Genomic DNA, 24,824 nt, shown 5'->3' with positions numbered 1-24,824 from the left:
ATTGATTCTGAGCTGGAAGCATGCGTGCATCAATGCAACATCTGCATGCAGCTCAGCAAAGCACCAGTGGCATCCCCGCTGAATCTGTGGTCGTGGCCATCCAAACCTTGGTCCAGGATCCATGTAGATTTTGCAGGTCCCTTCCTGGGCAAGATGTTTTTAGTGATGGTGGACGCTTATTCGAAGTGGATAGAATGCATGATTATGTCATTTAGCACGTCCACGGCAACCATAGAGAACCTCAATGTCATGTTCGCGACACATGGTCTGCCTGACATAGTGGTGAGTGACAATGGGTCGTGCTTCACCAGTCAGGAGTTTCAGGAGCTTGTGAAACTTAATGGCATAAAAAATGTAAGGTCAGCACCGTTCAAGCCTGCGTCCAACAGGCAAGCTGAACGTGCAGTACAATTATCAAGCAAAGCATGAGGAGAGTAACCCAAGGATCACTGCAGACCCGCTTGTCCTGTCTACTGCTGAGTTACAGGACAAGACCCCACACACACAAAGGGCTCTCGCCTGCTGAACTCAGGACCAAGCTATCTCTGGTACATCCAGATTTAAATAATCATGTTGAATACAGAAGATAAAGTCAACAAGGGTACCACTGCGCAACTGTGTCACGCGAGATTTCTGCTAATGATCCAGTGTATGTGTTGAACTATGGTAAGGGTCCCAAATGGATCACTGGTACGGTCATGGCCAAGGAGGGCAACAGAGTATTCGTTATTAAACTCAAGAATGGGCAAACTTGCAGGAAACACATAGATCAGACAAAGCTGAGGCACACAGATGAGCCAGGACAGTCAGACAAAGAAACCATCGACAACCAACCAACCTACCAGCAGCCTTCAGAGGACTCAAGATCATCAGTGAAACTGGAATTTCCATCATGGACTTGTTCAATAAAAATGGACTTGCAATTCCTGACATGGCCACTGCCACCCCCAACAAGTCAGCCATCCAGCCACCAACCACAGCAGACTCTGAACACTCACCCAAGGCCAGAATCGAACTGAGACGGTCAACCCGGAAGCGCAAAGCACCGGACCGTCTCAACCTGTGAAAGACTGTGATAAGATCTCAGAAGGGGGTATTGTCATGTATGTACATTCTGTTTGTAGCCACCAAATGGTGTCATTGTTGGAGGTCACTGGGCAGCACGCACATGGTGCTGCTCAGGTATAAAAGGTGGTAAGATTCAGGCACTTTGGGCCTAAATAAAGCAGAGCCAAGGTTGTACCTTGCTTAGTTAAACAGTACTCCGTTTGAATCTTTATTGCATGCATAGCAACGAGCACGTGAGAGAAAAGGGAATGGAAAGATATGCTGAAAGACTGAGATGAGGGAGCTGGAATGGGAGGACATTTGTGTGGAGTAGCACAGGCTAGTTGAGCCGAGTGGCCTGTTTCTGTGCTGTATATTCTATGTAACACAGTATCATGATGGCTACATTAATGTTGTCTATTATTCTGGTGCATATGTGATATATGTTATATATGTGGACTTGTATTTACTCTGTACAGACACCAGAGGGCTCATCCCCTGGAGTCCCAAGGGATCCCATAATCCCTTGGGAGCACAGGTATTTAAGTGGCTTTATAGGTTGGAGAGGCACTCTGGAGACCTGCGATAAAAGACTAAGATCACACTTTACTTTGAGTTCACAGTGTTCAGTCTGACTCTTTCTCCATACACAATAACTGACGACGAGATACAGATAGCGAACCCAAAGATGCAGAGAACAGTGGGCATCCTGGAGAAATTCTCGGAGGGAGATGATTGGGAAACTTTTGTGGAGCGACTCGACCAATAATTTGTGGCCAACGAGCTCGATGGGGAAGAGAGCGCTGCCAAACGAAGGGTGATCCTCCTCACCATCTGTGGGGCACCAACATATGGCCTCATAAAGAATCTGCTCACTCCAGCAAACCCCACGGAGAAGTCGTACGATGATTTGTGCACACTGGTCTGAGAGCATTTGAACCCAAAGGAAAGCGTTCTGATGGCGAGGTATCGGTTCTACACCTACAAAAGGTCTGAAGGCCAGGAAGTGGCGAGTTATGTCGCTGAGCTAAGGTGCCTTGCAGGCATTGCGAATTTGGAGCACATGCTCAGAGACTTTTTCATACTTGGCATTGGCCACGAAACCATACTTTGCAAATTTTTGACTGTCGCGACCCCAACCTTGAGTAAGGCCATAGCGATAGCCCAGACATTCATTGCCACCAGTGACAATACGAAGCGAATCTCTCAGCACACAAGTGCTGCCAGAAGTACTGTGAACAAAATGATGTTTTCGAATCGTAACATACAGAGCAGGTTACACATACCTGCAGCTGCACGTCCACAGATGTCTGAGTCCACCATCAAAGGAGATGAATGCAAGGCCATTAACACCTTGTTAGCGCTGCAGGGGTGATCATCGTTTCCATTCATGCCGATTCAAAGAGTACGTTTGCAAGGGCTGTGGAACAATGGGACACCTCCAACGAGTGTGCAGGCGAGCTGCAAAGCCAGTTAAACCTGCAAATCACCATGTTGCAGAGGAGGACAGATCCACGGAGGATCACGACAAACCAGAGCCTCAGATCGAGGAGGCAGAGGTACATGGGATGCACACATTCACCACGAATTGTCCCCCGATAATGCTGAATGTTGAACTAAATGGACTTCCGGTGTCAATGGAGCTGGACACGGGCGTGAGCCAGTCCATCATGGGCAAAAAGACTTTCGAAAGATTGTGGTGCAACAAGGCCTCAAGGCCAGTCTTAACTCTAGTTCGCACAAAACTAAGAACTTACACTAAAGAACTGATTCTTGTAATCGGCAGTGCTTCCGTAAAGGTCTCCTATGATGGAGCGGTGCACAAGCTACCACTCTGGGTGGTACCGGGCGATGATCCCACGTTGCTTGGCAGGAGCTGGCTGGGAAAGATACGCTGGAACTGGGACGACGTCCGAGCGCTAACGCCCACTGACAACACTTCGTGTACCCAGGTCTTAAACAAATTTCCTTCGCTGTTCGAACCAGGCATCAGGAAATTCCAAGGAGCAAAAATGCAGATCCACCTAATTCCGGGGGCGTGACCCATCCATCACCAGGCGAGAGCAGTACCATACATGATGAGAGAGAGGGTAGAGATCGAGCTAGATCAACTGCAAAGAGAGGCATCATTTCACCGATTGAGTTCAGCGAGTGGGCCAGTCCTATTGTCCCAGTCCTCAAGGTAGATGACACCGTCAGAATCTGTGGCGATTACAAAGTAACTATCAATCGTTTCTCCCTGCAGGACCAATACCTACTACCAAAGGCCGACGACCTCTTTGCAACGCTGGTGAGAGGAAAGACATTCACGAAGCTGTATCTGACTTCAGCCTACATGACGCAGGAACTGGAGGAATAATCGAAGGCCCTCGCCTGCATCAACACGCACAAAGGTCTTTTTGTTTATAACAGATGCCCGTTTGGAATCCGATCAGCGGCGGCGATATTCCAGAGAAACATGGAAAGTTTACTGAAGTCGGTCCCGCGCACCATGGTCTTCCAGGACGACATCTTGGTCACAGGTCGGAACACAGTCAAGCAGCTGCAGAATCTGGAGGAGGTTCTGAGTCGACTAAACCGCGAGTGGCTCAGGTTTAAACGCACAAAGTGCATTTTACTGGCGCCTGAAGTGGAATTCTTGGGAAGGAGGATTGCAGCGGATGGCATCAGGCCCACCAATGTGAAGACGGAGGCAATCGAGAACACACCGAGGCCACAGAACGTGACGGAGTTGCGGTCGTTTCTGTGGCTCTTGAACTACTTTGGTAACTTCTTACCGGGTCTCAGCACCCTGCTAGAACCACTGCATGTCTTACTACGAAAAGGGGGCGAATGGGTTTGGGGCAAAAGCCAAGAAAATGCCTTTGTAAAAGCGAGAAAATTGTTATGCTCAAACAAATTGCTTGTGTTGTAAGATCCATGTAAGCATTTGGTACTAGCATGTGATGCGTCATCATATGGTGTTGGGTGTGTATTGCAACAAGCTAATGATTTTGGGAAACTGCAACCGGTTGCTTATGCATCCAGGAGTCTGTGTAAGGCTGAGGGAGCTTACAGCATGATTGAGAAAGAAGCGTTCGCGTGTGCCTATGGGGTAAAGAAAATGCATCAGTACCTGTTTGGGCTATAATTCGAATTGGAAACCGACTATAAGCCACTTATAGCCCTGTTTTGCGAGAGTAAAGGAATAAATACCAACGCATCGGCCCGCATCCAGAGATGGGCGCTCACGTTGTCCCCATACAACTACGCCATCCACCACAGGCCAGGCACAGAAAATTGCGGCGATGCTCTCAGTAGGCTGCCATTGCCCACCATGGGGGTGGGAATGGTGCAGCCCACAGATTTAATCATGGTTATGAAGCATTTGAGAGTGAGCAATCACCTGTCACTGCCCGGCAGATCAAAACCTGAACAAACCAGGACCCTGTATTATCTCTAGTCAAAAGCTGTGTGCTTCACGGGAGCTGGTCCAGTGTCCCAGTGGAAATGCAGGAAGAGATAAAACCGTTCCAGCGGCGCAAAGATGAAATGTCTATACAAGCAGACTGCCTTCTGTGGGGCAATCGAGTAGTGGTCCCCAAGAAGGGCAGAGACACCTTCATCAATGAACTCCACAGTACCCACCCAGGCATCGTAATGATGAAAGCAATCGCCACATCCCACATGTGGTGGCCCGGTATTGATGCGGACTTAGAGTACTACGTTCACAGATGTAATACATGCTCGCAGTTAAGCAATGTACCCAGGGAGGCGCCACTAAGTTTATGGTCTTGGCCCTCCAAACTGTGGTCTAGGGTACACGTCGACAATGCAGGCCCGTTCTTGGATAAAATGTTCCTTGTGGTTGTAGATGCATACTCCAAGTGGATTGAATGTGAGAAAATTGTCGGCGAGCACTGCCTGAAAGCCTGCGGGCCATGTTTGCCACACACTGCTTACCCGATGTCCTGGTGAGCGACAACAGGCCATGTTTTACCAGTGCTGAGTTCAAAGAATTCATGACCCGTAACTGGATCAAACATGTCACATCTGCCCTGTTTAAACCAGTGTCCAATGGTCAGGCAGAGAGAGCAGTACAAACCATCAAGCAAGGCTTGAAGAGGGTAACTGAAGGCTCACTGCAGACTCGCCTATCCCGAGTCCTGCTTAGCTACCGCACGAGACCACACTCACTCACTGGGATCCTACCTGCTGAACTGCTCATGAAAAGAGCACTTAAGACAAGGCTCTCGTTAGTTCACCCTGATCTACATGAACAGGTAGAGAGCAGGCGGCTTCAACAAAGTGCCTACCATGATAGCGCAAATGTGTCACGCGAGATTGAAATCAATGATCCTATATTTATATTAAATTGTGGACAAGGTCCCAAGTGGCTTCCCGGCACTCTCGTGGTCAAAACGGGGAGCAGGTTGTTTCGGGTCAAACTTTCAAATGGACTCATTCACCGGAAACACTTGGACCAAATCAAGCTCAGATTCACTGACTATCCTGAGCAACCCACCTTGGACCCTACCTTTTTTGATCCCCCAACATACACAGCAGTGGCAACCGATACCACGGTTGACCACGAAGCAGAACCCATCATCCACAGCAGCCCAGCAAGGCCAGCTGCAAAGCAGCCCAGTGAGGGCCTAACAAATGATTCAACAACACCAGCTTTCACATCGAGACGATCAACCAGGGCAAGAAGGGCACCAGATCAACTCACATTGTAAATAGTTACTCTACTGACTTTGGGGGGGGGGGGGGGGGGGAGTGTTGTTATATATGTGGACTTATATTTACTCTGTACAGCCACCAGAGGGCTCATCCCCTGGAGTCCCAAAGGATCCCATAATCCCTTGGGAGCACAGGTATTTAAGGAGGCTTCACAGGTTGGAGACCTGCAATAAAAGACTACGGTCACACTTTACTTTTGAGCTCACAGTTTTCAGTCTGACTCTTTCTCCATACACAATAATATGTGTTTCTTGAGGCCAATTAGCTGCTTAAAATCCTCAGAGCACTTGTGGACCAATAACTCTTAAAGATTTGGAAACCGAAACATAAATTCTGCAGTACTTTTCATCTTTTATGGGGTCTCTCCAAGATTGCTTTTATAATCTCTGATTTGAAATGTTTAAAATATTTAACAGAAAACATAATTTGATGTGAAGAAAATAAAACCCAGAATTTAAAAATAAGCTACACTGCTCCTTTAAATCATGTGGTACATGTAAAATAATTGCAGGTTTATTCGACTAACTGATGTGTAGTCAGGAGTCTCACCAATTCCCTTGATTAGGTGATATGGTGCTTGGAGAAGAAATGAATTAAACAGTGCTGTTTTCCTGGCACTGTTTTACTTGGATTTCAGGGGACCAGAGTCCATGAGCCAGTTCATGCTACTAAATCCAGATCCCTTATCCCAATGACAGGCTTGTAGAACTGCGAAAATCTGGATCTACAATTCTATCACCAGGCTAGGTGAGCCCAATGTAATAGAGTAAATGCTGCAGGCTGACTCACTGACGTCACTCTTGCAGGTTCCGAATTAAAACAGAGCCAATATAAAAGCAGCTCAAGTATAAAGCCTCACCTGGGAAACTCCATGTTGCCAGCAAAGGTGTGAAATTCAACTGTAGTGGCCAAAGTGTGGATGATACAGGATCAGGCATCCTATATTTCTATCAGGATAGCATGCAGTGGGGATAATTTTGACTTTGTGCGATGGCGTACAACGGGCACGAGCGAATCGGCCACTCGTTTTACCCCTCTCTCGATTTTTTACTTCTTTTGAAGTCAATGGAAATAAAATTGGGGATAGATGTAAAACAGACAGCCGATTTGCTAATACCCGTTTTATGCCATCGCACAAAGTCAAACTTGCCCCCAGAGTCTGTATTCTCCTGTAAGGAGTTAGGGCACTGATGTGGTTTGACACATGCCATAGCTGTTTATATAGAAACACCAGTAGTTTGCTGAGGCTGCTGCAGCTGGGGAATGAATCTGTTCCACATATGTTGCAAGGAACTTCCACAGTACTGACAGCAACACAAAAAGAACTGTGCCTGATCGGGTTTGCCCAGCTGTGTGAAATTCACACTTGGGAACCTTCACCATTGGCTGCGGCAGGTCTGGGCAGGCCAGCGAGGCTTGAAATCATGGCCAGCAGTTTCCTCTCAGCTGTTTCTGTCATGTATTCAATTATCATTGTGACCCATGTATAAGCTGACCTAATTTGTATACCTTGAGAACATTGATCACAAGGGGGTGAACTTGTGGGAGACACTCCTAACCGGGACTTTCAGGTATAAAAGGGGAAGCTCCACCCACCTTCACCACTTGAGGTCTTGGTAATAAAGGTAACTGGTCACAGAGTGACCTTCTCTCAAGTATGGGCCTCGTGTGTATTTATACTGTATAGTAAGGACATATCAGTTTCGCTGCCGGTGCGGCTGAAACCCCGTTTCAATGGTGGAGTGGGAACAGTTCCGAGGCAATTCCCGGCCTATATCACTGGTCTGTACAGGTGGACTGAGAAATGAAAAACAGACGTGTGTGCTGGTGGCAGGAGCTATTTGCATTTAAAGTGAAGGACTGATGTCTATGATGGAACAGCCTTACAGTTCCTCCTCAGGTGGTTCTCTCTTTCTTCACCAGCTACAGAGCTGACCATTTAGCATAAACTGAGGAAATGGAAGTCGGGCTGCCATCTGTGCCGACACTAGAATAGAAATGGGAATGTCCGATTTGTTGCAGCTTTACAAGACAAAAGCCTAGATTTTCCTCACCAGTACCGTCCAGTTTTTGGGCACAGTCACAATCACTGGAAATGCACAGTTTGTTTCCCGATGCATTTTCCAGTGGTGGGACTGGTGACAAAAGAAGTGCCCGCCTGCTTGATGCCTCATATAAAGATTGCACTTTTGAAATGAACATCCAAGGTTGATGGCGAGCAGTAAATAACCTGGTGCCCATGGATTATAGCTTTATGTATTTATGCCATTTTTAAAAACAATGTCCCACCCCCGTTGGCACTTCAGTTTATGATCCTTTGTGCTAGTTGATGTAAATAATTTTTTTCTCCCAACACCATTACCGGCACTAATGGGAACCATTGCATCTGCCATCCCTGGAAGAAGAAAGGCAGAGCAGGCAGGCTTGACTGCACAAGAGCTGCTCTGTGCCCACCTATCAATGCCCAGATACCTGCATTTGCTGACAGAAGTGAAAATGCCTCTCATTTGCAGACCATTAGTGCTGGTGGATGCTCCTCATCCCAAAGACAGCATTGACTAAATTGCACTGGCTCAATCAGTGATTATCACAGTGTTTAGATGTAGTAACTGCTGCGATATAAATATACACCAAGGGACAATATGGCAGTGTTTTGACTGAGTATTTTATTAACAGGTTGTTCCAAGAATTTAAATTGATGATAAAGCAACAATATATAAGTAGCAACAACTTCTTTCAATAGTGAAGTAAGACTACAATATACCCACTCCTGTTATTTAACATTGTCTTGGAGAATTTACATAATACACTGTAAATAACATAGGTTTAAAAAAGCACCTTGATTCTGAAATGTCATTTCTATGTACAAGTTATAAACCTAAAATACAGTTTAAAGATAAACCTCAGCTTTATAATGTACATCTGTTCGGAAGCCCAAACTATAACCCTGTTCCAAATGGTGACCTGGGTTTTGATGACGTCACCCAGTCGCCCACTTCGAAGCCGTCGCACATTTGGAGCAGCTCGCGCTGGAAGTTCGTTTGGACAGGAACATCGGCGGGGCCCAGGTACAGCAGAAGAGCGGGAAGATTGGGGCGGATGAGCAGTGAAAGATATCGACAGAGGAACGATGAGAGATCGCGGCAGAGCTGCAGCAAATGTTTGTGGCAGAGGAGCAGCGAGAGATCGTGATGGAGGAATGGTGAGAGATCGAGGCGGAGGTGTGGCGAATGTTTGTGGTGGAGGAGCAGCTAAAGATCGTGGCGGAGGTGCGGCAAATGAGGGTACGGGGCTCAGAAGAGCCAAGGACCCGGGGCAGTCCACACTGCGATATGTGTGCGCACTAGGTCTATGCAGCAGAGCAGGTCTCCAGTCCTCCTGCTTAACCCTTGCCACTAGATAAAGGCCTAGCTCTGTCAAGCGAGTGTGGTGGCTGATGTGCAGCGGTCACTATATATTAAAAAAATCCATGCATAGGCATCTTCCACCCCTACAATTGGGGTTCAGGACTGGAATATCGGGTCCTTCATTGAAACATCTGTGAACCCATGTGGAAGCAAGTCATCCTCATTCAAGGAACCGCCTATAATGATGATGATAACCCTGTTAATGTGGTGAAGTCAGAACATCATGTATTGCACTTGTATCATGGTTAGGACACGTTAACTTTTACCATTCCCTCCACAGAAGACCGTATTTCCTGCATTTTCACACAGACAGATGAATCATGTAAGGATGTAGAGCAATATAATCACTGCCCCTACGATTCCATTGAGGTTTCAGACTTGTATGCTGGACCCCAGCTCTCTTTCCCTCTCACTACTGCACATGTAACTGCCTTACTGGAAGCCTTCAAAGAAAAGCAAGTAAGTATTCGGATATTCAAAATCAGATTTTTTTTAAAGGTAGTATAAAGCCTAATATCACTGAAAGGGAATCGGGTGGTGTGTATAATGGGTAGCCAATCCGGTATCGCCCGATTTACACCATCACCGAAGATTAGAATGACCACTGCTATTAAAAGCCAATGAAAAAACCGAAAAGGATAAATGAAAGCACAGGTCAGAGGTCAGGCTATAACACTGAAAGCTCAGTTCTAAAAAGGTAATCTAGTATCTGACCAGAAGATAATATTAATCAGAACTGATACAAAACAGGGTGAGATGTTTGGCATCCTCAAAGAAATAATAATGGATGGATGGCCAAAGTAAATAAAATTACCCTCTAGAAATACAAGAAGTACTGGGACTGTAGAGGGGAATTAACCATAGCAGCTGGGTGATATACAATAGGATTAAAATTGTAATTCTAAAAAGTTCATGTAAAGAGATGTTATAAAAGATTCCTGAGGGACTCGTTATGCATGTTTTTCACATTTCATTATGTATATCAGGTTTTGTATCGGTCCAGAATGAATCCAAACATTGCCCACACCATAGCAAATTGTTCATCCTGCTTAAGATACAAGACCAAATCCAACACAAAATGAATTTATTGGAATAAGAAGATCCAATAGTGACATTAAACATCCAGAAAGACTTAAAAGGAGAGATTGCAAAGGTGCACTACTGGCTCAGCACCTAGTAAATGTAAGTGTGGGTCAAAGAAAAGGCTACAACACTGGAGCCTCAATTCTGCACCCCACACTCATGTCTAGTATAACTCTGTGCCACAACAAGGACCTTCCAATTTTTTGCCCAATTAAAATATGTTAAAAGGCAAAAGTTTCTAAATACAGATTATTAGTTCCAAGAAATTTAAATTTATTATATTACAGTATCCTTAAGAATGGATGCAAATGAAAGATAGTAAAGGAACCATTTGATTATAAATAATTGCAAATGTTAACTTGTTTTGAAGAGAGGAAGATATAATGGTATAGTATGAGACTTTCTAGATGTTTCTTTACTTCAATGAGTGCCTTCGTTTCAGTAAAGCAAAAACATCTGACAGAATATTCCAGGGTAGCATGGAAGACTTCTACCACCAAGTCATCACTACATAAATAAAAAATGGTGCAACTTGAATTGACTTCTTCTGCAGCAAGTGTCGGAGGCCGAAATTGCCCACTGCCCGAAACGAGACGCACCTCCTGTTTTCGATCTGTTCTAGCTGCCTCAATGCATGAGGTGGCCAAACCGTTGAAATTCAGCAGTTCAGATTTTTTTTCTGAGCGGGGCGGAAGTAGCCTCATGATGGGGGCAGGGTGGAGTGGCCGTCACTCGCGGGGCAGAAGTGGGGGCAGGGCAGAATGACCGACACCGCATGGCATCAGCGCAGTGCTGATGATGCCATCGTGCTGGCGCATCACAACGTCTCTCCCCTTCAGTTAAAGGAGAGGGCCGCTGCGAACTCTGCAGCCACTTCAGTGGCAAACACTGGGCCACCAGGGAGGGTTTCGGCCAGGTCACTGGCCTGGCACCCAAGAGGGCTGCCAGGCTGTCTGTTGGTCGAACCCACGCCATAATTGTAGTCCCGATCTGACAGTCAGCCGACAAAAAAAAATAACATGGCGGCCGCAGCAGTGCGCCTCCCCTTTAAGGGCAACCGGGCCGCCATGCCACAGACAGCGTACCGACAGTAAAAGCTGTCAGTGGCACCGACCAGTGGTGGGGCCGCTCCCGTGAGGCAATTCTGGGAAAGGGGCAATTTCAGGAAGGGGTCCCTGCCAGTCTTTAAGAGGTCGGCGCGTGCACGTCACAACAGGAAAAGGGGCAGAGCGGTCCCGGACACCGCTCCAAAACTGAGGAAGGACAATTTTCAAAATGGCGGCCCCTCCACAGAGACTCTGCACTGACCCGAGGCCACCGCTTTCAGACCTTATAGAAAGGGGCAGTTTTAGCCCCTCAATGTTTCATATCAGTTTGAGCACGAACATTTAGCAATCAACATCTGACAATGTATCAGTTAGAGGCAGGTTGCCTTGACATAAGACTGAAGATGAAGTTCTATTAGCAGAGGCTGACTGTTGCATATAATGTTGTTTTAAACCTCAAATAAATTATTTTTTTTAATTCAAAATTGGAATACAAACAACCCTAAAACAAGTTAAGAACTTTCTTCTAATTAGTATAAAAAAGGTTACAGTTGTTCATTCTGCTAATTGTTTTGCGTAACAGAGATGCTAACTACCATTGCTACTCTCCTATTTATTTGAGATTGAAAAACAAATCTTTGGGTGTTTGCAGTGAAACGGATTAATTTCAGTCCCCAGTCAGCTGCACTGCTCACACACGTACTTACGAAATGTACAACTGTACAGGATTTTGGGAAATGAGATTGCAGTGTGTCACAAAGACACTTTATCAGGAACATTGAGCACAGGGAAACACATGGAGATGCTATTCCTCCCGTCAATAATGTTAGCAAGATAGCATGGGGCCGAAATTGCCCCTTTCCTTAACGCCTGTTACGCCCAAAAAATGGTAGCCACGCTGCAGTGTGGAGTGGCTGCCGACTTTTCGTGGAATGGCCGCTGCTAGCCCAATTGCCCTTCCGGGTTTTCCCAGCGGTGCCCCGATCCCCCCCTTAACGCTCCGTTGCTGCCGATTGGCCATGCGAACCACCAATCGAACCCCCCAACGGCAACATTCCCCTTGAAAAATCTTCCCCCGCTTGGCGGTGCAAAAACAAGTTTTTCTCCAGTGGTCCAGTGAGGCTGTGGCCTTCTGCAGCAGCAGGGCGGCTTCCCTTAAAGGGGACAGCCTACTGCTGCTGCCGCCGTGTTTTTATTTGTCGGCCGACTGCTATGTTGGCCTGACAAATATGTCCCTGGCAGCCTGGAACCTCTCCTTGAAGTTTTAAAAATGCGAAGGCTCTCCCCTTTAAGCCCCTCAGTTGCCATCACCGCCTCGGTTTTGCCCCTCAGGTGTTGTCACCGCTCCCATTATGACCGACTTCCAGATCAAAACAAAAAAAAATAAAGAGCCGAATGTCGTGAAAGAGTCGACCTGAACCACAGCTGCGGTAAAAACCTGTTTTGGGCGAGTGGCAATTCGTACCCATATGTGCAAAGTGGAATAAGACTTTTTGTTCACAACAACTTTTTCTCTAAAATAATTGACATCGGGAAATTCAACCCGCTCCCCTCACCCCTGCATGTCTGAGACAAGAAAGATGGTCTCAAAAAATACAGGTGTCAAAAACAGGAAATAGAAATGTGAAATATAGACAGAAAAGTAAAAGTCATGAAAAAGGAGATAAAATGGTTTGGGTCAATGTTTCATCCTATTAACAATGGCCCAGAATTTGCAGTCAGCAGTGAAGCAAAGCCATTTGCCGTTGGCCCAGAAGTATCCTTCGCGCAATGATCTTGCGATCCCTGTGGCGAGAACTTTGGGTTTTCCAACCTTCAATTCAAATCAATAGAAGTTAATGGGAATTCCCTTGTGCAAACTTGCTGTGATGTCAACAGGCTGTTTAAGCAGCCAATCAAAAATGCAGAATTTTCACAGACAGCGAACAAAGAAGTGAGTGAGCTCTTAAAATTCTAGCTTGTTAAAATGTTAGCAAGCAAAACAAAGATTGGTGCTCTCACATGGGGAAAAGGCAAACCTGAAATAAAAATGGACACACAGCACAAAATTAAAATTAGTTTTCCACGCTTTTAACATTTATTTAGCAGCAATAACACTGTCAAATCCCCAGTTACACCTCATTCCTTTGGGTCTAACTTTTAATGGGGAATTTAACAGCGGAAGAGCCGAAGTTTGCGTCAATTTCAATGATTTGGCTGATCACACAGATTGCCGGCTCTGGTGATGGGGCGGGGGAGTGCTGCACAGCGCAGCCTGTTTTGGAGCTGTCAATGACTGACCACAACTTCAGGATTTCCACATGCGCCTGCGCCAAATCCTGAAGTTGCGGTCAGTTTCAAAGGCGGAATGACGGGGAACACTGCCAGTTCGCCATCATCCCAATCGCAACTTCTGGGCCAATAACAAATAACAACAAATGTGTTCAGTCATCACACCTTCCTCTATTTATAAACAACATAATTTGTCTTGGCGGATTCTTTACTTTTGCAACACTGCCCCTTTAAAGAGACTCCCTCTTCAATGAATAGTTGGCCACACTCACTCTCTAGGATAACAAGTGAAGACTATCTCCTTGGGTGAGATACTGGCTGCACCCACAGAACCGAACTCCAGCAAGGAGTTAAGTGCCTTCAGAACAGGAGGGAGGGGAGGCAATTGGGGGGAAAAAGTGTTTTCAAAAACATATGAAAAAAATGACATCCATGCCATCATATTACTTAGTTTGAGACTGGTATAATCACGAATGCATGGCTAGCCTGATTATTCTTTATCCACAAATAAAATCAAGTTTCCCAAACCTTTTTTTTCTATGAAGATGGTTCCTTTTAAGGTAATAAGGACAGAATGCTTCAGTCCAGTTCTACATGGATTCTACAAAAGGCTTCCAGGAGTGACTTAGAGTATATTTTATGTTAAAAAGGATTTAAGGAAGGCTTCTGTTCCTTTAGTGCATGAATCTATTACTGTGGTTCAAGTTTCAAATATGTTAACAAGGATGTTCCTGCAATTTCTCACACTCACTCCATTTCTCCCAGTAGCAGCTTCATGCTCGCTATGTATTACAGCTTCTGAATGAAACCAGGAAATATCTGGAGCATTTGCCAAATATCAACCACATTTCTACCTGCTACAGTAAAGAGATTACTATTTGTGGTAAGCAGTGATATAATTTGTATCCTACCGTTCCACAGCAGTTAATAGGATTACAGAATATGTATGACCTCTCTGTCAATTATTTGCCAAATCAGAGTTATATATAGAATAATAAATCAGTTGAAGTGCTTTACAATACTTGAGCCTAGATGAGGGCTGCAGATCACATTATAAATCACAAGAACGAGATTGATCAGTTAGTAAATGTTACTGGATTTTGTTACAGCTTGTATCTCACTCTAATGTAGCTGTTATTTTAGATAAGGTTATGCGTAGAAATGGTCAGATAGTTCTATCCAATGGCGGGGTGAGTCTCTTCACCCACAGCCACTGCTACTACCCTGCCTAGGTTTGTGGGATCAGGGAATATGGACACGATCAACAGACCATTGGCAATTAGGGGTGGGCTGTACCTTGTATATAAGTGGGCAGTTCAGCAGCTAAGGAGGGGAGTCCTTCCGAACAGAATCTGTGATGCCTCCCGCTGCCCCATTCACCCATTTGTAATCAGTTTAAAAAATAACTACTCATCTTTGTGGTTCAAAACCTGGATCCCTCCCTCCCTCAGTGAGCCACTTGGGCTGGGATTGGAGTCTGTAACCACTCTTCATCCTTGATGTACCAGCCTCTGATATTAACCATGGTCCCCAGTAGCATGGGCAGTCCACCCCCTTCTAAGTAAGAGGACAGAACCCCGTAGAAATTTCAATCACTTTAGAGTTAATTTTAACTTTTGCCAAAAGTGTAAAATCAGCAGCACATTGTAAACCTCCTGATTTTACTTTCCATTGACTCCATTTGAGTCTGATAGTCAGTAAAATTCCTAGGTAACCATGCAAAATTCATGCTACCTGCTCATTATAATGATTGCAGTGCCGATTTCAGTGCTAAACGGGCTGCTGATTGGCTTGGCGCACAACGATGAGGCCAATATTGGGTGCAGTCTAATGACCAGTAATGTTTGGGTCCGGCTCTCTGCACTACTTAAAGGGGAGGTGCTTTGTTGCAGGATCATCATCATCATCATTATAGGCAGTCCCTCGAGATCGAGGAAGACTTGCTTCCACTCTAAAAATGAGTTCTTAGGTGACTGAACAATCCAATACGGGAATTACAGTCTCTGTCACAGGTGGGACAGACAGTCGTTGAAGGAAAGGGTGGGTGGGACTGGTTTGCCGCACGCTCCTTCCGCTGCCTGCACTTGGTTTCTGCATGCTTTGTTGCAGCAGCGCCTCTGTCAATCAGGTTAAAGACAACCTAGACAACTCAGCAACCTAGAGAGAGAGAGCAGAAAGGTTTTTGGATGCTGCACTCGAGGTCTTGGTTATGGCAGTTCAAAGAAGACTGGCTGTACTGTTCCCGCGGACTGGCAAGAAGCCATCCAAGGCTACTTGCAGAAGGCTCTGGGAGGAGATAGTTATCTATCGCGGCCACCACTGTGGTTCCAAGGACCTGGATCCAATGCCAAAAGAAGTTTAACCTCACATGGCCGGTCAAGATGAGTGAAGGCTTCAGTAAATGCCATATCCCATCATCTGCACCACAAGCCTCACAAACTATTCACTGCAGCAGACCCCCATCAATCACCTACCAACAATCTCGACCTATCACCACTCATACCTCACAATAAAGGCTTCACTTCATCTTTACAACTGTACCACTGCTACAACACTCATCCAGATCTCACATCTTGCACACACTGACAGCTATTCTACTATGGCAGGAACATCACCCAAACATATTGCACTACACTTGCTGACACACTTCCCTTTTTCTGTGAAGACCCTAGGTGGGTAAGGCCTCCCGTTCAGAACCCTCCTGGCCCTCCTCCTCCCTCTGCATGCATTTTCTCTGCCTCTGCTCCCTCTCCCAAAGATATTCGAGCGGGAGGGGGACTGCCAGTAGAGCCCCCATGTCTGTGAGCAAGCGTGTGCAGAAGCCTTTAAATGATGATGAAGGCATTCTCCACTTGCAACAACACTCCCTATGACCTCATGAACTTGATACAAGTTTAGAAAGCTACAAGTGTTGCAGAGAGTTACACAGAGCCAGTCAAACTGAGAAACCATGTCAGCTGCAAGTTATTGATGATGATCCCTTTACATAACACTACCAAAGGCTCCTTCCTGCTTGTCAACGCTTGGTCAGCTGGTCGTGATTAACACAGGCTGGTAAGTGGAGTGGTGAATGAAAAAATGGCAGATTGGACGTCATGTGAACTGTTGTGTCTTGTGCGGTAACTAAGCAGGACTCGGGATAGGCGAGTCTGCAGTGAGCCTTCAGTTACCTTCTTCAAGCTCTGCTTGACTGTTTGCACTGCTCGCTCTGCCTGACCATTGGACGTTGGTTTAAACGGGGCAGATGTGACATGTTTGATCCCATTACGGGTCATGAACTCTTTGAACTTGGCACTGGTGAAGCACTGCCCATTGTCACTCACAAGGAGATCGGGCAGGCCATGCGTGGCAAACATGGCCCACAGGCTTTCAATGGTGGCAGCGGACGTGCTTACCGACATTATCTCACATTCAATCCATTTGGAGTACGCATCTACAACCACAAGGAACATTTTCCCCAAGAATGAGCCTGCATAGTCGACATGGACCCTGGACCACAGTTTGGAGGGCCAGGACCATAAACTTAGTGGTGCCTCCCTGGGTGCATTGCTTAACTATGAACACGTGTTACATTTGTGCACGCAGGACTCTAAGTCTGCGTCGATACCGGGCCACCACAAATGGGATCTGGCTATCGCTTTCATCATTACAATGCCTGGGTGGGTGCTGTGAAGATCACTAATGAAAGTGTCCCTGTCCTTTTTTGGCACCACTACCCGATTACCCCATAGGAGACAGTCTGCCTGTATAGACATTTCATCTCTGCGCCGCTGGTACGGCTTTATTTCTTCTTGCATCTCTAACGGGACACTAGACGAACTCCCGTGGAGCACACAGTTTTTTTACTAAGGACAGTAAGGGGTCCTGGCTTGTCCAGGTTCTAATCTGTCGGGTGGTAACAGGTGATTGCTCACTCTCGAATGCTTCCATTACCATAACTAAGCCTGCGGGCAGTGCCATCTCCACCCCTGTAGTGGGCAATGGCAGCCAACTGAGAGCATCGGCACAGTTTTCTGTGCCTGGCCTGTGGCGGATGGCGTAGTTGTATGCGGACAACGTGAGCGCCCATCTCTGGATGCCGGCCGATGCATTCGTATTTATCCCCTTACTTTCAGAAAAGAGGGATATAAGTGGCTTATGGTCAGTTTCCAATTCAAATTTGAGCCCAAACAGATATTGATGCATTTTCTTTACCCCATAAACACACACTGATGCTTCTTTCTCGATCATGCTGTAAGCCCTCTCAGCCTTAGACAGACTTCTGGATGCATAAGCAACCGGTTGCAATTTCCAAGATTCATTAGCTTGTTGCAATACACAACCGACACTGTATGACGACGCATCACATGCTAGTACCAAATGTTTACATAGATCATACAACACAAGCAATTTGTTTGAGCATAACAGTCTCCTAGTTTTCTTGGCTTTTACCCCATACCTATTCATCTCTTTTACGCAGTACAGAGTACAGTGGTTCTAACAGTGTGCTAAGACCTGGTAAGAAGTTACCAAAGTAGTTCAGGAGTCGTAGAAACGACTGCAGCTCCGTCACGTTCTGTGGTCTCGGTGTGTTCTTGATTGCCTCCGTCTTCGAATCGGTGGGCCTGATGCCATCCACCGAGAGTCGTCTCCCCATGAACTCCACTTCAGGTGCCAGGAAAATGCACTTCGAGCGTTTTAACCTGAGCCTCATATGATTAAGCCGACTAACAACCTCCTCCAGGTTCTGCAGGTGCACGACGATGTCCCGACCTGTCACCAAGATCTCGTCCTGGAAGACCACGGTGCGCGGGATCGACTTCAGCAAGCTTTCCATGTTCCTCTGGAATATCGCCGCGGCTGATCGAGTCCCAAACGGGCATCTGTTGTAAATGAAGAGACCTTTGTGCGTGTTGATGCAGGTGAGGCCCTTCGATGATTCCTCCAGCTCCTGCGTCATGTAGGCCGAGGTCAAGTCCAGCATCGTGAACGTTTTTTCTCCTGCCAGCGTCGCAAATAGGTCATCTGCCTTTGGTAGCAGGTATTGATCATGCAGGGAGAAATGATTGATAGTTACTTTGTAATCACCACAGATTCTGACTGTGCCATCTTCCTTGAGGACTGGAACAATCGGACTGGCCCACTCGTTGAATTCGATCGGCAAAATGATGCCCTCTTGTTGCAGCTGGTCCAGCTCGGTCTCCATCCTCTCTCTCATTATGTAAGGTATCGCTCTCACCTTGTGATGGATGGGACGCAGCCCCAGAATCAAGTGGATCTGCACTTTTACTCCTTGGAACTTCCCGATGCCCGGTTCGAACAGCGAGGAGAACTTGTTTAGGACCTGGGCACATGAAGTGTCGTTGACAGACGAGAGCGCTCGGATGTCATCCCAGTTCCAGCGTATCTTTCCCAGCCAGCTCCTGCCGAACAGCGTGGGGCCATCGCCCAGTACCAACCAGAGTGGTAAATTGTGCACGCTCCATCATAGACCTTTACGGTAACACTGCCGATTACAGGAATCAGTTCCGTTGTGTACGTTCTCAGTTCAGTACGAATGGGAGTCAGGACTGGCCTTGAGACCTTGCTGCACCACAATTTATCTAAAGTCCTTTTGCTCATTATGGAAGCCTTGATTGTGAGGTCTGAGTAGTGATAGGTAGGGATTGTTGGTAGGTGAGTGCTGGGGATGTGGTGCATTGAGCAGCGTGTGAGGCTTGTGGTGCAGATGGTGCGATATGGCATGTGCTGAAGCCTTCATTCACCTTGACCTGCCGTGTGAGATAATTAAACTTCTTCCGGCACTGGATCGCCGACCTGTGGACCACAGTACTGGCCGTCACATAGGTAACTATCTCATGCCAGAGCATTTGAGATAGATGTGGCAAGGGCTTCCTGCCAATCTGCGCGAAGAGAACAGCCCGCCTCCTCTCCACTACCAGTGCCTCCAGAGCTTCGGAGAATCTGCGTGCTCTCTCCCTGTGCTATGGCTCAGCCATCTGCTCCCACTGCCCTCTTCTTCCAAATGAAGTTGGAACTGGATTAACAATGAGGTGCTGTTCCATCATTGCAACTCCCCTTTAAGTACTGAATAAAGCCTCTGCCAAACATGACTGGACCCGATTTTGGCCCACCTGTTGCGTGGTAAGCTAATGAGCAGTGGTTTTAGTGCTGAGATCAAGACTACAATCATGTTAATGAGCACTGAGCATGAATTTGGCTTAATATTGTTGGGTCTTAACATTGTCCGTTTTGTGGCCATGTCCAATTTCTAGGCCATTGTGAGGTAATGCATTTGGGGAGGGCTAACAAGGCAAGGAAATATACAATAAATGGTAAGATACTGAGAAGTGTAGAGGAACAGAGGGACCTTGGAGTGCATGTCCATAGATCCCTGAAGGTAGCTGGACAGGTGGATAAGGTGGTTAAGAAAGCATACGGGATACTTTCCTTTATTAGCCAAGGCATCGAATATGCAGGAAGTTTATGCTTGAACTGTATAAAACACTAGTTAGGCCACAGCTAGAGTACTGTGTGCAGGAAATATGTGATTGCACCAGAGGGTACAAAGATTTACAAGCATGCTACCTGGACTGGAGAATTTTAGCTATGAGGAAAGATTGGATAGACTGGGTTTGTTCTCTTTGGAACAGAGGAGGCTGAGGGGAGACCTTATTGAGGTGTATAAAATTATGAGGGGCCTCGATAGAGTTGGTAGGAAGGACATATTTCCCTTAGCGGAGGGGTCAATAACCAGGGGACATAGATTTAAAGTAATTGGTAGGAGGTTTAGAAGAAATTATTTCACCCAGAGGGTGGTGGCGGTCTGGAATTCACTGTCTGAAGGGGTGGTAGAGGCAGAAACCCTCATCACATTAAAAAAAGTATCTGGCTATGCACATGAAGTGCCATAACCTACTAGGCGATGGACCAAGAGCTGGAAAGTGGGATTAGGCTGGATAGCACTTTGTCAGCCGGCACGGACACGGTGGGCTGAATGGCCTCCTTCCGTGCTGTAAATTTCAATGATTCTATGATTACCAGCAGTTTCTATCTTTATTTTAGATTTCCAGCTTTTCTCTTTTACTATACAATCTTTGATTATATTCTTTTCTTTTGGAACAATTGTATATAATTAAATAATTGTGTGTTTTCCTCCATGGAACTTCTAGGTGATTTGCACGGAAAATTGGATGACTTATTTTTAATATTCTATAAGGTACGTCTGCATATTTTTGAAGGCCAATTGCCAGAGTTTTGCATATAATACTGTGTCTTAGAAACCAGTATGAATTTATCGTCTGCTATTATTATATCTAAATCTATTTTTAATGTTTACATCAGCTTTAGATCTATTCATAATTAAAAAATCAATAATTTACAACACAATTTAAAGTTAATCAAAATTCCTAACAAAGTAGCCGTCCATCAAGAATCCTTTTATTTGCTTTTAATCTGGGTGAAATTACAGTGGAATGTTCAGGAGGCCTTTACCAATGTAAAATGTGCATACTTCTTACTGAGTACTCGGATATATTTTACATATAGGTTGTTGAATTGCTATAGTGGTACCCTATCGTAAAATTAATAGATTAACCTCAGATTTTCAATTGCTATTTGACTGGAGATTATTATTGTTAACCCATCTAAATTGTTGTTCTCACCCTGCTCATTTTGCAATGTAATTTGTCATATCTATCACTATTCATTGGCCAAAAGGACAGGAATATGACTTGCTCCCACTGCCATTATTTTGAGAGTTGTATATTGGTTAATATATTTGTGCAGTTGCACAACTTGCTTATATACCATAGAGATACAATGGGGCTGAATATCCAGTTAACACAAACACAAACACAAAACAGGGACCCAGGAAAGCACATGCCGATTGAATTTATTTGCTCTGAGCTGGATTTGTACAATGCCTGTCCGTACCATCGCCCGACTCCGCCCCTGCCTCAGCTCATCTGCCGCTGAAACCCTCATCCATGCATTTGTTACTTCTAGACTTGACTATTCCAACGCACTCCTGGCAGGATCTCACTTTCTACCCTCCATAAACTTAAGCTCATCCAAAACTCTGTTGCCCATGTCCTTACACAAGTCCCATTCAACTATCACCCCTGTGCTCGCTGACCTACATTAGCTCCCGGTTAAGCCATGCCTTGATTTTAAAATTCTCATGCTTGTTTTCAAATCCCTCCATGGCCTCACCCCTCCTTATCTCTGTAATCTCCTCCAGCCATACAACCCTCCGAGATATCTGCGCTCCTCCAATTCTGGCCTCTTCAGCATCCCCAATTTTAATCACTCCACCATTGGCAGTTGTGCCTTCAGCTACCAAGGCCCTAAGCTCTGGAGTTCCCTTCTTAAACCTCTCAGCCTCTCTATCCTTTAAGATGCTCCTTAAAACCTACTTCTTTGACCCAACATTAAAGGTTCTGTTAGGTATGCAATAAAGGTTCAAACTGAGTACTGTTTAACTAAGCAAGGTACAACCTTGGCTCTGCTTTATTACGGCCCAAAGTGTCTGACTCTCAAAATGGCTGGCCTTTTATACCAGAGCAGCACCATGTGCGTGCTGCTCAGTGGCCTCCAACAATGACACCATCTGGTGGCTACAAACAGCATGTACATACATGGCAATAACCTCCTCTGAGATCTTGTCACAGTCTTTCACAGGTTGAGACGGTCTGGTGCTTTAAGCTCCTGGATTGACTGTCGCAGTTCAATTCCGGCCTTCGGTGAATGTGCTGAGTCTGTTGTGGCTGGTGGCTAGATGGCTGATTGTTGGGGGCGGCAGTGGCCATGTCAGGAATTGCAAGTCCATTTTTATTGAACAAGTCCGTGATGGAAATTCCGGGTTCACTGATGACCTTTGAGTCCACTGAAGGCAGCTGGTAGGTTGGTTGGTCGTCGACGACGGTTTCTTCATCCGTCTGCTCTGGCTCGTCTGTGTGCCTCAGCTTTGTTTGATCCATGTGTTTCCTGCAAGTTTGCCCATTCTTAAGCTTAATAGCAAATACTCTGTTGCCCTCTTTGGCCATGACCGTACCAGCGATCCATTTGGGACACTGACCATAATTCAACTCATATACAGGATCATTCACAGGAATCTCGCGTGACACAGTTGCGCAATTGTGGTACCCTTGTTGACTTAGTCTTCTGTATTCAACATGATCATTTAAATCTGGGTGTACAAACGATAACTTTCTCTTAAGAACTCTTTTCATCATGAGTTCAGCAGGTGAGACCCGTGTGAGTGTGTGTGGTCTTGTCCTGTAACTCAGCAGTATGCAAGACAAGCGGGTCTACAGTGACCCTTGGGTTACTCGCCTCATGCTTTGCTTGATAAGTTGTACTGCACGTTCTGCTTGGCCGTTGGACGCAGGCTTGAATGGTGCTGACCTTATATGTTTTATGCCGTCAAGTTTTATAAACTTCTGAAACTCCCGACTGGTGAAGCACGACCCATTGTCGCTCACCACTATGTCAGGCAGACTATATGTCGCAAACATGACATTAAGATTCTCTATGGTTGCCGTGGACGTACTGGATGACATGATTATGCATTCTATCCACTTCGAATAAGCATCCACCAACACTAAAAACAACTTGCCCTGGAAGGGACCTGCAAAATCTACATGGATCCTGGACCAAGTTTTGGATGGCCATGACCACAGACTCAGCGGCGATTCTGTTGGTGCTTTGCTGAGCTGCATGCAGGTGTTGCACTGATGCACGCATGCTTCCAGCTCAGAATCAATTCCTGGCCACCATACGTGGGACCTGGCGATGGCCTTCATCAGTATACCAGAATATGTGCTGTGTGCTGTGTCATGCACAAACTTCTCTCTCCCTTTCTTAGGGACCGCGTTGCGGAATTGGAGCTGAAGGTGGATTCACTCTGGAGCACTCCACGATGCTGAGAATGACGTGAATAGCACATTTAGTGAGTTGGTCTTACCGCAGGTAAAGGGTCCACAGCCAGATAGGGAATGGAAGACCAACAGGAAGAGCAGTGCAAGGAAGGTAGTGCAGGGGTCTCCTGCGGTCATCCCCCTGCAAAACAGATACACCACTTTGAGTACTGTTGAGGGGGATGACTCATCAGGGGGGAGCAGCAGCAGCCAAGTTCATGGCACCGTGGCTGGCTCTGCTGCACAGGAGGGCAGGAAAAAGAGTGGGAGAGCGATAGTGATAGGGGATTCAATTGGAAGGGGAATAGATAGGCGTTTCTGCAGCCGCAACCGAGACTCCAGGATGATATATTGCCTCCCTGGTGTAAGGGTCAAGGATGTCTCGGAGCGGGTGCAGGACATTCTGAAAAGGGAGGGTGAACAGCCAGTTGTCGTGGTGCACATTGGTACCAACGATATAGGTAAAAAATGGGATGAGGTCCTACAAGACGAATTTAAGGAGCTAGGAGCTAAATTAAAAAGTAGGACCTAAAAGTAGTAATCTCGGGATTGCTACCAGTGCCACGTGCTAGTCAGAGTAGGAATCGCAGGATAGCTCAGATGAATACGTGGCTTGAGCAGTGGTGCAGCACGGAGGGATTCAAATTCCTGGAGCATTGGAACCGGTTCTGGCGGAGGTGGGACCAGTACAAACCGGACGGTCTGCACCTGGGCAGGACCGGAACCAATGTCCTAGGAGGAGTGTTTGCTAGTGCTGTTGGGGAGGAGTTAAACTAATATGACAGGGGGATGGGAACCAATGCAGGGAGACAGAGGGAAATAAAATGGAGACAGAAGCAAAAGACAGAAAGGAGATGAGTAAAACTGGAGGGCAGAAAAACCCAAGGCAAAAAACAAAAAGGGCCACCTTGCAGCAAAATTCTAAAGGGTCAAAGTGTGTTTAAAAAGGCAAGCCTGAAGGCTCTGTCCCTCAATGCGAGGAGTCGGAATAAGGTGGACGAATTAACTGTGCAGATAGCAGTTAACGGATACGATGTGGTTGGCTCCAGGGTGATCAAGGCTGGGAACTCAACATCCAAGGGTATTCAACATTTAGGAAGGATAGACAGAAAGGAAAAGGAGGCGGGGTGGCGTTGCTGGTTAAAGAGGAAATTAATGCAATTGTAAGGAAAGACATTAGCTTGGATGATGTGGAATCGGTATGGGTGGAGCTACGGAATACCAAAGGGCAGAAAACGCTAGTGGGAGTTGTGTACAGAACTCCAAACAGTAGTAGTGATGTTGGGAAGGGCATCAAACAGGAAATTATGGGTTCATGCAATAAAGGTGCAGCAGTTATCATGGGTGAC

At 46.1% G+C, this 24,824-nt stretch overlaps 1 protein-coding gene across 1 annotated transcript in view; it reads left to right on the top strand.

Annotated features, from left to right (window-relative positions):
* Positions 1-24,824, top strand: part of ppef2a (protein phosphatase with EF-hand domain 2a) — an 89,604-nt gene that overhangs the window by 19,779 nt on the left and 45,001 nt on the right. The window contains exons 5-7 of the mRNA XM_070863886.1: positions 9,457-9,635; positions 14,345-14,459; positions 20,728-20,774. Of these exons, the coding sequence (XP_070719987.1) occupies positions 9,457-9,635; positions 14,345-14,459; positions 20,728-20,774 (341 nt within the window). The remainder of the gene's footprint in view (positions 1-9,456; positions 9,636-14,344; positions 14,460-20,727; positions 20,775-24,824) is intronic.

This window comes from Pristiophorus japonicus, chromosome 2 (assembly GCF_044704955.1).
Source record: "Pristiophorus japonicus isolate sPriJap1 chromosome 2, sPriJap1.hap1, whole genome shotgun sequence".
In the NCBI taxonomy this organism is placed as follows: Eukaryota; Metazoa; Chordata; class Chondrichthyes; family Pristiophoridae; genus Pristiophorus; species Pristiophorus japonicus.
Note: the sequence above shows the minus strand (reverse complement) of the source record. Positions and strands in the feature narration are given on the sequence as shown.